The sequence below is a fragment of the Acomys russatus genome, chromosome 7, assembly GCF_903995435.1.
Source record: "Acomys russatus chromosome 7, mAcoRus1.1, whole genome shotgun sequence".
NCBI classification, from domain to species: Eukaryota; Metazoa; Chordata; class Mammalia; order Rodentia; family Muridae; genus Acomys; species Acomys russatus.
Genome location: NC_067143.1, coordinates 4390072 through 4402585, shown reverse-complemented (window position 1 = coordinate 4402585; position 12514 = coordinate 4390072). Strand labels below are relative to the sequence as shown.

General features: G+C 57.9%; 1 protein-coding gene across 9 annotated transcripts; it reads right to left on the bottom strand.

Moving 5' to 3' along the window:
• Positions 1–12187, bottom strand: Kcnc3 (potassium voltage-gated channel subfamily C member 3). 9 transcript variants are annotated; one of them, XM_051148461.1, is made up of 6 exons: positions 11324–12187; positions 6464–7571; positions 4914–4941; positions 4021–4217; positions 1180–1239; positions 62–207 (listed from the first exon to the last, which is right to left on the bottom strand). In XM_051148461.1, the coding sequence occupies exons 1-5, from the start codon at positions 12185–12187 to the stop codon at positions 1223–1225; spliced, it is 2214 nt and encodes a 737-aa protein (XP_051004418.1). In that variant the 3' UTR covers positions 62–207; positions 1180–1222. The 9 variants fall into 9 exon arrangements, with proteins under 9 accessions (XP_051004414.1, XP_051004415.1, XP_051004418.1 ...); XM_051148462.1 differs by lacking the exon at positions 62–207 and adding an exon at positions 222–945; XM_051148463.1 differs by lacking the exon at positions 62–207 and adding an exon at positions 222–942.
• Between the last annotated feature and the right edge of the window lie 327 nt (positions 12188–12514).

Below are 12514 nucleotides of genomic sequence, written 5' to 3'. Positions count from 1 at the left end.
CCCCCACCCTCACTCCCAGCTCCCTTTGACCTTCTCACCACCCCCAGTGCCCCCACAGGGGGTCCCTACACTAAAGGATGGAGGGCAGGGTTGGGGGAGCTCGGCGAGTTGCCCGGGGTGAGCCAGGGGGGGTGGCGAGGGGCGCGAGACGCAGGGACACCCCGCTCAGGCCTACAATGCTGCTCAGGCTGCGGGACTTCTCGTAACCTGGGGAAGGAGCAGAGACAAGGGTGGGAGGGGGCGTGGGGATGGGAGCCAGGGCGAGGGAGCGACACAGAGCCCAAACAAGGACACAGAGGCAGAGAGAGGGATGGAGAGGCAAGAGGTGCCCGGAGCAGACACGGGAGATAGGGAGATAGGTAGGATGGGCGGGCGGAGGAGATGGAGAGAGAGGTGAAGAAATCGGAGAGTCAGTCAGCATCAACAAGAAAGGTGCAGACACAGGGAGGGGGAGAGACAGGATTAGGAGGTGGGTGATGTCCACTGAGCCGCCCCACCCAGCCATGCCCAGTAGAGAGGCCCTCCCACTTCTTGTCTCCTCCTCCCGGAAGACCCCGGGTCTGAGGCCCAAAGGCAGCAATTGGCGAGGTGGGATGGTGGGCGGCAGGGGCTGGGGTGGAGGCAGCAGCTGGTGGAGGGGGCTGCACAGGGTGGGGCTGGGGGCCTAGTGAAGGGAGTGGGAGAGGATTCCTTGGGACCTTGTGATAAGAGCCTCACTGTATAGCCCAGGCTAGCCTAGAACATTCTATAGCTTAAGCTGGACTCGACCTCACTGTGTATCCCAAGCTGGCCTCAAACTCACTTTTCAGCCCAGGCTGACTTCAAATTCAGTAGGTAGATATAGCCTTGGACTAAGAAGCGTGAGTCATTTCACTCAGCACGGACATCTTTTAAGGGTCCGGGACACGGGATGAGGTGGAGGATTTCAAAACTGGATGGGGTCTGCTGGTGACAGGAAGCAAGCAGTAAGGTCACTAGCTCATGGGATCCCACATCGGGACCACTGTGGGTTTTGTTGTTTTGTTTTGGGTTCTGTTAGCACCAGCGGCTGGGATGGTTTTTCTAAGCATCCCAGGCTGGGAGGTGGTACTCTAACTGCAGTGGAGCGTACCTGGCGGGGATGGGGACCAAAAACCCAGTGTCTGGGGACACTCCCTCCCGCCATTCCCAGTTGCTAACCTGGGGGAAAGGGACAGGGGGAACCCGAGGGTCTCGCGAGGTCTCAGGCGGTGACAAGAGCTGGGGACAGAAATACAGAGAGTCAAGGATGGGGGATGGGAGGCAGATGGGGGGCTCCCCAACACAGGCTCACTGTTGGGGGGACGGAGAAACGCCGCCGGGATGTCTTCTTCCTCTCTGGTGTTTTCCGGGGGGTGATGGGAGCGGTGAAATGGGGGCAGCCAGAGACATCAAATATGGCAGGAGCTTCCTGGGTGGCTAGGGAAGGGCAGGACCAAGGGTGGGAGGAATGGGGTTGGGTGTGGGAATCTGGAGGCTGGGGTGAGTGGGGATAGGCCAGGAAAGAGGGAAGATCTTGGGGAAGACAGGGAGGGGGTGGGGACTGGGTGACACTGGGGCAGAGAATTCGGTCAGCCCCATCAGCTCCAGCCATCATTTGAGTTCAATGAATGGATTTTGGTATCATATGCAAGAAAAGCAAAGGCCTCGTCCACCCAGCCGGGATCCCCGGCCCTTCCCCACACACCCCACTTTACCCTTCATTCCCCCCCTAGGGGTGAGGAGTAGAGGTCCAGGTTCAAGCGAGGGGTTGGGGTGAGATGGGAGGAAGGAGGGAAAGAGTGATGAGATGGACGTGGAGGGTGACGGGAGAGGGTGCGGGACGGACGGGGGAGGGCGCGGCACACGCAGGAGGGCACGGCACACGGGCCCCTGAGCTAGGAGCCTAGGTTCTCAAACCTGTCTGCTTCCCTGGGTGCCTGTGGAGCACAGCTGGGTGCCTGTGGAGCACGGCGGTGGGGGATGGGGGGGGGAGGAGGAGGGCTGCTTAGGCATGTCCTGAGCCTTCCTGAGTTCTCCAGTATAGCACTGCTGTAGGCTGGAAGCAAGGACTGACTCTTCATGTTTGAATTTCTAAAGAAGGCGCTATGAGGTCTTTAGAAGGACATCAGACTCCTTCCAGCAACTTCTAGCATCCCCCAGCGCTAGCGCTGAGCTTTCTGCCCGTTCAATCCTGCCCGCCTTTCTTCTCTTTCTACAGTATGGGAAGCAGAACGGAGGCCGTGCTCAGCGGTGCTTTACCACCGAGCCCAGCCCGTCACTTGGGGATGCTAGGCAGGAGGCCAAGGTACAAACCCAGTGCTCCTTTATTTCCCCCAGTCCTTTCTGCACTTCTCCCCCCCCCCCTCCATTGGTCCTTTTTCAGGTCTCCTGCTACTTCTCAGGTTTCCCTAAGTTGGCTGTGGTGGTGCCTACCCACAACCCCAGCACCGTGCACAGGGAGGGACCAGGTCCCATCTGGATGTAGCTCAGAGAGAGCCTGAGCCTGCCAGGAAAGTTCTTTCCTCTTCATGGTAGGGTAGTGTAACAAACTACACCAAAGTATAGTGGTTAAAACAAGAAATTTAGGGGGACAGGGTCTTGTTTTCTACTCCTGGCTAGCTTCAAACTCACAATCCCAGGCTGGAGAGATGGCTCAGAGGTTAAGAACACTGTCTGTTCTTCCAAAGGTCTTGAGTGCAATTCCCAGCAACCACATGGTGGCTCACAACCATCTATAATGAGATCTGGTGCCCTCTTCTGGCACGCAGGCGCATATGGGGGCAGAATACTGTACAAATAATAAATAAATAAATAAATCTTTAAAAAATCTTGCTGGGCGGTGGTGGCGCACGTCTTTAATCCCAGCACTCGGGAGGCAGAGGCAGGGGGATCACTGTGAGTTCGAGGCCAGCCTGGTCTACAATGTGAGTCCAGGTCAGTCAAGGCTACACAGAGAAACCCTGTCTCAAAAAAGAAAAAAGAAAAAAAAAAATTGGAGTCCCCCTGCCCCAGCATCCAAGTGCTGTTGTAATCACAGACTTGTACCCCCATGCTTGGCTTTTCCTGTCCCTGATTGACCCTTGACCTCTGACTCTTCATCTTTTCCTATCATCGCCACAGACCTAGTCCCAGCTAGGTCCCAATCCTCTGGTCTCTAGATTCTCACCCCAGCTCCTTCCAGCCTCTTGATCTACTTCATCACAGCGCCTGGCCCCCAGCATGGCCCCACTTTCCTGCTTCTTCTGCCTCTTCTCTTCGCTGATATGCCGAAAGCATCTGCTTAGGGTGAGCCTCGATCTGAGAGTCAAGGAGCCTGCCTTACTCCATCCTCCACTTGAGAGTGTCCAGGTACAGGACCCACACTGGTGACTGGATAAGAAATACCCAGAGAAGGAAGCAGACAGGCCGAGGGCTAGGGACAGTGGTGGGGTGGGGGATGGGGGTGCACAGGTCAGAGGTCGGAGTTGGGGCTGGGTTAGTTCTGGGGTGTTAGTGAGGACTAGGCAAATCCTGGGGTGACGGTGAGGGTAGGTGTCAGGGACTGGGTGCAGCTGTTCATCATGGGTGAGGGTCTCAGTCAGTGGGACAGCGTGTTCTCAGAGAGGTTAGTCAGAGGTGCAGAAAGGAGGCGAGTCAGGAGGGGCCATGTGGGGAACTACTTACCCTGGGGGGGAAGGGGGCTCGTCCACTAGGGGGATATCCAGGCTGCTGCGTTGGCGTTGAGGTCGGGCAAGAAGCTTGGGGGGCCTGGCTTACGCCAGCATGGAGGGGGCAGTGGGGGAGCACCAGTGGCTGGGGATGAGGGAAGAGGCCGGAGAGTCAGGGTGGGTGGGGGAGATGGAGATGAAATAAAGACAGGTGAGGAAAACTTGGGGCTCGAGGTGAGGGAGGATGGGGAAAGAGGCATTGGGGCTGAGGGGAAGAAAGGGGAATCCAGCACCCCCCCCCATCCCCTCTCCTCCCCTCCCTGGGCTGGGGAGAGAGGAAGGGTCTTTGGGGAGCCTCTGGAGGGCACCTCACCTTTCCGGATGGAGCCATCAGGGGAAGGGGCGTAGTCAGTGACAAGGAAGCAGGCTCGGTCCCGGCTGTAGCGACCCCGGCTTCCGGGAGTGATGGGGCTCTTGTCTTCTGGAGACATGGCTGGCTGGTCAATAGCAGGGCAGTCCTCATGGGCCAGTGCAGCTGCTGCAGGGTCCCCATTGGGACGGGGGTCAACTGCAAGGGGAGAGGTCACAGAGGAGAGACTGAAGGGAGAGATGATGGTGAAGGGCATGGGAGAGATGAAGATTTGAGAGCGGGGGAGTAGGAAATAGGTTGCTGGGGACCTGGTTGGGGAGGGCGCTGAGAGTGGGGGGGGGGGAGTGGGATTGAGGGTGTGGATATGTGAGTGTGTGGAAGAGGATGCCAGGAGGGCAGCCGGGGCTACTGTGGACCAGGCATGCTTCTTATCCCATCACTCAGGAGGCTGAGGCAGGAGGATTCTGAGTTTGAGGCCAGCTTGGGTTGCCTAGTAAGATTTACACACACACACACACACACACACACACACACACAGAGGGAGGGAGGGGGGAGAGAGAGAAAGAGAGAGAGAGACAGAGAGAGAGAACGGAACCAGGGTGGGTGCTGGGCACAGCCCGTGTTAAGGTGCTGAGTGTTGGCAAGGGACAGGCAGGATGTCACGGGTTGTGAAGTGGTTGCTTAGGGACAAGTTGGGGTGCTGCAAAGGATAGCATGGGGAAGGGTTGGGAAGGTGACAGGTGAGGGAGGGTGAGGTGGGGGTCCCCTAGGCTCTGACTTGAGCTATTTTTACTGGATAGGAAACTGGGTCAGTGGCTAAGGGACAAGATGGGGGGCCAGGCAGACTAGCTCATTTTCTTGACCTACTTAAGGCCTGGTGGGGGGTGGGGTGCTCACCTTCCTCCAGGACACCCAAGTCACTGCCTGCAAGAAACAGAGTCCCCCAGGACACACACAACACTCGGAATAAGGCACAACGGCCAGCTTTCTTTTCTCCTCCCTCATCTTCCTGGCCTGTCTCCTAATTTTTTTTTAAAAAAATTTTGAGATAAAGTCTCGCTCTATATAACCCAGGCTGCCTTTGAATTCACCATCCTTCTGCCTCAGTTTACCAAATGCTGGAATAACAGGTGTGCTCAACCAGACCTGGCTGCCTCTTCTCTTAGCATGAACTCCCTCAGGCTGTCCTCTGCAGACCCTGCCTGTTTTGCCACAGACCCTCTTAGTCTGTCTGTCCTTTAGCCTTTCTGTCTGTGGTCCTGAGCTCTATCCTGTGGACTGCCCCACTCCTTTGTCTTCCTCTTCTTAAATGACAGGGATACTTGCACGGACTGACTGTGGTCTGCCACAGTCAATACTGTGCCAGTGCCCAGGCCTGTCCCCAGCCTTCCTAGGAGTCATGTGACACTCCCCATGTTTTACACTGAGCCCCATTCTTTTTGAGACAAGGTCTCATGCAGCTCAGACTGACCTTGAATGGCCAATTCCCCTGCCTCTTGCTAAATCCTGGGATTACTGGCATGCACCACCATGCCTGGCTCTCATTCCTTTTTCTCTTTTCTCTCCATCTTCCCTGGACTCGCTTTGTAGACCAGGCTGGCCTCGAACTCACAGAGATCCACCTGCCTTCTGCCTCCCAAGAGAGGGAACTGTCTCTTAAGAACTGGAGTGGTGGTGGCTCACACCTTTAACCCCAGCACTCAGGAAGCAGAGGCAGGTGAATCTCTGAGTTCGAGGCCAGCAAATCCAGGACAGCCAGGACTACACAGAAAAACCCTGTCTCAGAACACCAAAGCCAAAAAAATAAAAAATAAAAAATTGGAGTGGCTTAGGGAGCCACTCAAAACTTTTGTTTGTTTTCCTGAGGCAAGGTCTCCATAAGTATGTAGCCCAGGATAGCCTCAAACATGTATTGACCCTCCTGCCTCGGCCTCTCCAGTGTTGGAATTATAGGGGAGTGCAACTAAGCCCTGCTATCTCTCTCCCCTCCATCCTCCTGTCCTTCTTTTCTTTCTTTCTTTCTCTCTCTCTTTCTCAGCTCCCCCCATCATTTCTGAGATAGGGACATGTAGGTCAGGCTCCATGTGACCTCTTGATCCTCTACAACTACCTCCCAAGTATGGGCGGTGCCGAGTACCACAAGGGTTGGGCAGCACGCACCACCACACCTGGATTTCCGAGGCTCTGTCTCCAAACACTCTCACCACTCACCTCCGACCAGGGGCCTCTCAGAGCAGTCTGGCTGAAATCCACGTTCAGAAACTCTCGGCACGTGGAATCCTGCCTCTGTGGCCCCTCCTGCCTCTGCTCCAACTTTGTAGCCACTTGTCCTTTCTGTCTGCTCTATTGCCTTCCACCCGACCCTGCCTGAACCTAGGAGACACCCTGCCCCTGCATCCTGCCCCCCCAGGTCTTCCCACACCCCCAGTCCTGGCCCCAGCCTCACCTGCCCTGTTGGTTTCAATCACTTCTTCTTGAGCCAATGGGCAGGGCTCACCAGGGGCTGGCAGAGGAGGCAATCCCATGATGCCCAGTCCCCCTGCACCACCCCTGAGCAGCCCAGGGTGCGTGTGGGGTCCAGGTGGGTAGGCCCCAGCCACATTCACCCCCATGGAAGGAGGGGTGATGGGTGGTGGTGGGCTGATGCCACCGCTGCCGTGGTGCGGGTGTGGTGGGGGTGGAGGCGGAGGGTCGGGCTTGCAGTAGTTTGGTGAGCCAGGCTGCGGGGGCCTGGGGATATGTTTGTTTTTCTTCTTTGGCAATTTCTGCTTGGCCATAGCCAGTGAATAGTACATGCCGAAGTTGTTGACGATGACAGGCACCGGCATGGCGATGGTCAGCACACCAGCCAGGGCACACAGTGCCCCGACCAGCATCCCAGACCACGTCTTAGGATACATGTCTCCATAGCCCAGCGTTGTCATGGTGACCACAGCCCACCAGAAGCCGATGGGGATGTTCTTGAAGTAGGTGTGGTTAGAGCCCAGGATGTCGTCAGGGTCGGCACCGATGCGTTCAGCATAGTAGATCATGGTGGCGAAGATGAGGACCCCCAGAGCCAGGAAGATAATGAGTAACAAGAACTCGTTGGTGCTGGCCCGGAGCGTGTGGCCCAGCACACGCAGCCCCACGAAGTGACGGGTCAGCTTGAAGATACGAAGGATACGAACAAAGCGGACAACACGCAGGAAGCCCAGCACGTCCTTGGCAGCTTTGGAGCTGAGCCCTGACAGGCCCACCTCCAGGTAGAAGGGCAAGATGGCCACACAGTCGATGATGTTCAGACTGCTTTTGAGGAACTCCACCTTATCCGGGCAGAAGGTGACACGCATGAGAAACTCGAAGGTGAACCAGACCACACACACGCCTTCCACGTAGGTCAAAAAAGGTTCTGTCTCCACCTCCACATTGGTGATGTTCTCTGGGGGAGCTCCAGGGATCGGAGAGGCCTGTGTCACCGTCTTGTTGCTGATATGGATGAAGCCCTCATGTGTCTCCAGGCAGAAGGTGGTGATGGAGATGAGGATGAAGAAGAGGGAGGCGAAGGCCACATACTGCAGGATGGGAGAAAGCATGGCGGTGACCAGCGTTGTCTGCATCACAGGAACCTAAAGGGCCTCTGGGTGGCCTCCCCTTCCCACCCCAGGACCCACATCCCATGAGGACCTAAGAGTTCTCACTTAATGGTTCTGCCACTTGGAGCAGCCTTTTCTGAGAAAGGAACATAGGCCCAGGGCAGGAGCTCACCACAGCTGACCCAGGGGGGCAGGAGCTCGCCACAGCTGACCCAGGGGGGCAGGAGCTCACCACAGCTGACCCAAGGGGGCAGGAGCTTGCCACAGCTGACCCAGCGGGGCAGCTCGCCACAGCTGACCCAAGGGGCAGGAGCTCGCCACAGCTTACCCGGGGGGGGGGGGCAGGAGCTTGCCACAGCTGACCCAGGGGGACAGGAGCTTGCCACAGCTGATGGGGGGGGGGGGACAGAGCACTCTCTGGGCTCTATGTCAGGGTTCCTCAGAAGGATCCAAATCTGCTACTTGAGATGGGAGTGTGAGGGACTACCACACTCTACCCATGTCTCATGGGTTTGGGGCTCGCCTGGGGAAGGGAGAGGGCAGCTGGGGACACAGGCATGTATTTCTGTGTCATTGAGGACTATAACCCATCAGGCACAACCTTACGCAAGCTAGGTAGGTAAGCACTGTGTCCCCGAGCTCTAATTTAACCAGGCTGGCTTCAAACTTAAATCCCCCTGCCTCAGCCTCCTGAGTCTCTAGGATGACAGATCTACATGCCACTAGGCCCAGATCAAAAGCCTGGGTTTGAATTTGTCAAACTGGAGCAAGGGTTAAGCTTTCTGAATCTGAGTTGTTTTTTTTTTTTTTAATGGAATTGTTATGAAGATTTGGTGAGTGTGCAGAGGGCTTGCTTCCAAAAACAGTGCTTGGCTGAGTGCCTAGAACACAGTGAGATCTGAGCTGTTACTAGGGTACCGTGGATCAGTTAGCGGGGACAAGGATGAGGGGGTCAGAAATGGCTAGGATCTAAGGACCCCCAGTGTCAGCATGCCACTGAAAACAGAGACCTGGGGTGGGGGCGGCAGTTCAGGGATTTGGGGAAGCTGAGGAGGGAGGGCCTGACTAGGTTAAGGGAAGAGGAAAGGGAAGCTGGTGGACAGGAGGGGCTATGGTCCTGAAGAGGCACTCAGGGACTTAGACTGTGGTCCAGACTCCAATAACTGGGGGGTGAATAGGCCCTGAGTCTTAGGGTAGCCTGGGAGAGTGGTCAGTGGTGTACACCACCGACTTAGCTTCTCAGCAGTGGAGAGAAGAGGCCAGAGGCCTCTGCAGAGCGCATGCCCAACGCCTCCCCGCCCCCCCCCCATCCGCAGGCTGCAGCACTGCAGTGGAGGCGGACCGACCCGGCTCGGAGGAGGGCGCGCGGCGGCCAGTACCACGGACAGCTCCCCCCACCCGCAGTGCGCAGCCGCAGTGCCCTGATCACCTTAACTCCTTCCAGGCTGTAGCGCCACAAGCCGACGCGCAGCCGCAGTGCCTATCTACGGTTCTGTCTTCGTGGCTAGAGACCACCTGGCCTATAACTTGCATAACCCCCTTCCCTCCCAGGGGCCCGAGGAAGGGTGGGCAGCCGCTGCAGTGCACACGTGCAGGGTTGGTTTCCCCCACTGAAGCATGGAAGGGTAGCAAGGCTCTGTAAGAAGAAAAAGCGGAGCAGGAAGGGCTGGACACTGAGCTTGGAGGTGGTTTGCGTTCCCAACTTGCAAGAAAGTCCACCTGGAGGCCGGAAAGTACCGGCACACAGCAGATGCACAAATAAATAATTTTTAAAATGTATGCAGTAAATGAGTGACCTTTGTAGCCATTCTGGACCCCAGCTTGACCATCACCCCAAGACTCTACCTCAGCCTCAACACCCTTCAATGGGGTCAAAGGAAGGAAGGCCACCCAGTGGGAAAAGGAGATGCTGGGGGGGGGGGGGCAGGCAGAAGGGGCATCTGGGGCCATGTCCCTCCTGCCTCCTCTTCCTTTCCCCTTCCCCCAACTCATGCCCAAATGTCGCCAATTCAGCGCTTCTCAGGGACTAAACTTTATGCGAAGCCTCCGGTCGTCCCCCCCCGCCCCTCTCCCCCCGCAGCACGAATGCGGCACTGCGGCTCCGCGTCCTTCCTGGCCCAGGACGCGGCACGGCGGGGGGCGGGGGCGGGAAAAGAATAGCTCTCTGTTACTCACTTTTTCTAGTGCCCCTTTTCCTGAACTTACACCCCTAGTTATTCCCACACCCTCGCTTCAGGGTCCCCCACCCTGGGAAGACGTCTAGGGAGAGGAAAGAGCCACGGCCAGAACCATCGAGAGGGTAGCCATAACACCTGGGACGTTACTAAAGCTTACAAACTTTTCCAGGAGAGATCTTTGAGAGAATCTAGGGGGTTTCTAAGAAAGGAGAGGGTGGAGAAGAGAAAAGGAACGGAGAGAGTTCTGGGTTTACACCAGAGGAGTGTCGGTAGGGAAAGCTGAGGTTGGGGCCAGGGTAAGCAAGGCTGGGAGAGGAGAGCCCTGCGGGTTGAGCTATCCCAAGAGTGGGGTGGAGTGGGAATTGAAACCGGCTTGAGAAGTTTCTAGGCCTATGACTTGGGTGTGGGTAACAAGAGAAAGGTCTCTATATGATATGGCACAAACTTCTGAAAGTCACTTGGCAGAATGAGAAAGAAAGTAACTGGGGAAGGAGCAATGGCAACCAGAAGGGATCCCAGAGGCAGAGGACAGGCCCACAGCTGGAGGGAAGGGGTAGGCTGCCACTGGGGAGCAACTGGGGGGGGGGGGGGTGGGGACAACGCACAGCACATACTGGTGGTGCTAGAGAGGAGAAGTATGACATGCGGACCCTTCTAGAGACACAAGGAGGAGTGGGACCTGCTTGTGGGGAGTCTGAGTTCTGCGGGGGAGGTCCTTCACGAGAGGTTGGTGAAGAGGGCAAAGAATTTGAAAGGAGAGTTTCAAAAGGAAGACACCCCCCCTACACACACACACACACACACACACACACACACACACACACACACACACTCAGTGTTGCAGCTAGGTTGTGGGGAAACTGTCCTGACTAGAACCAGTCATCTGGAGGTTCAGTAAGACTCTGGGGACTGGGATCTTCTAGAACTCTGAGAGCTAAGAGCAGAAGATCACCAGCAGCCAGGAGGCCCAAAGTTAGATACAAAGAAAGAGAAACAGAGATCTAGAAGTTGGGCCCAGGGAGAAAGAGGGAGGACCCCCAAAGGAGAGATGGAGAGGGTACTTCAGAGAGACAGGGGGGGGGGTGCTGGGGGGTAGAGTTCTTTAGGCCTGGGACACCGAGGTCCTAGAATAAAGTGGCTTCGAGGTGTTCAAGGGATGGTGAGGAAAGTTTTGGAGAGGCTGAGGACATTCTAGGGACCTGCCAAAGGTCTCAGAAGGTGTGTGGGGAAGGCGGGGTGGGACAGTCAGAAAAGTCCAGGAGAATTTAGGGTAGGGAGCCGTTTCCCAGGATCTAGGATGACTTGGAGAAGCGAGTTGGGGTTTGGAAGGCTCCGGAGACGCTGAAGGTTCAAGAGGTGCCTTTGCAGAACCAAAGGGGTGGCTTGGAAAGGAGGGGTGTTTTTGCAGGGGCGCAGGGAACTCCGGCTGCGGAAAGGAAGGAGTTCCAGAGGACTGGGGAGCGGGGGCGGGTAGCGGTAGAGGGAGACTTGAGATGGAGTGCTTCGGGAGCAGAGGGGTTGGGATAGTAAGGAGTGCTCGGAGAGCGCGCTCACCCTAGCGGCCCGCGACGAGTAGGGGTCCTCGAAAAGCGCCCACACTCGGGGCTGCCAGCGCCGCCACCACGTGCCGCCCGCGCCGCCCGCGCCCCCCGAAGGTCCCCCGGCGCCTCCGCCCGCGTCCTGGAAACACAGACGCTTGAGTTCGCCGCCTGCCCCGTCCAGGCCACCGCCTCCTGCGCCCGCCTCGTCGTCAAGACCCGCATCGTGGGCGCCCCCGGCGTTGGCGGCGTTGGCAGCGCCCGAGGAGTCGGGAGCCTCGAAGGAGTCTAATGCCTCCTCGGCGTCACGGTGCTGGCGGTAGGTCATCCAGCAGCAGGCCTCCACGTCCGTCTCGTCGATGCCCCAGAAGCCCAGCTCCTCCTCGAAGAGCGGCCCGCACACGTCGGCCGGGCAGTGCAGCTTGCCGGTGCGGTAGTAGTTAAGCACGTAGGCGAAGACGCCCGGGTGACGGTCGAAGAAGAACTCGTCCGTGCCCGGGTCGTAGTCGAAGCGCGCGGCCGCCTCCGGCTCGGTCAGCCCGGCCAGCCGGGTCCCCGGCAGGGTGCGCAACGTGGAGCGGTACGTCTCATGGCGCACGCCGCCCACGTTGATCACGATCTTACCGCTGTCGCCGCCGCCGCCGCCGTGCCGCCCCATGGCCACCGCCGGCAGCCCGGGGCATGGCTCGGCGCGTAGGCCCCCAGGCCCGCGGGAAAGCGGGGCACCCGCCGGGAGTGCGGCGGAGCCGGGCTGCGCGCACTGCTGTTGCTGTGGCGGCGGCGAGGACTGGAGCGGCTGTGGCGTTGGCAGCGGCTGCGGCTGCTGCTTGCCGGCCCCCTGGCGCCCGGGAAACGACCAGACGCACACTGAACTGAGCATTGGACAGGGAGGCGGGGCCGGGGGAGGCAGGGCCTCAGGGGGCGGGGCCCGGTTGGAGAGGCCGACGTGATTGGGCAAGAGGAGGAGATGAATGGATGGAGAGAGCGTGATTGGGTAGATGGAGGGAGGACACGCGCTGATTGGCTGAGGGGCTGGGCAGGGCCACAGAGAGGAGGACTTCGACCAAGCCAAGCTAGAGGAGGTGGGGTTGCACAGGAAGCTCAGGGATTGGGTCCTACCTAGAAGAGGGCGGGGCGTCAAGGGGACCCTAAAAATGCCTAACTCAGCAGCACAGCGAAAATGGAGACCTCGGAGCCAGGTATGAGA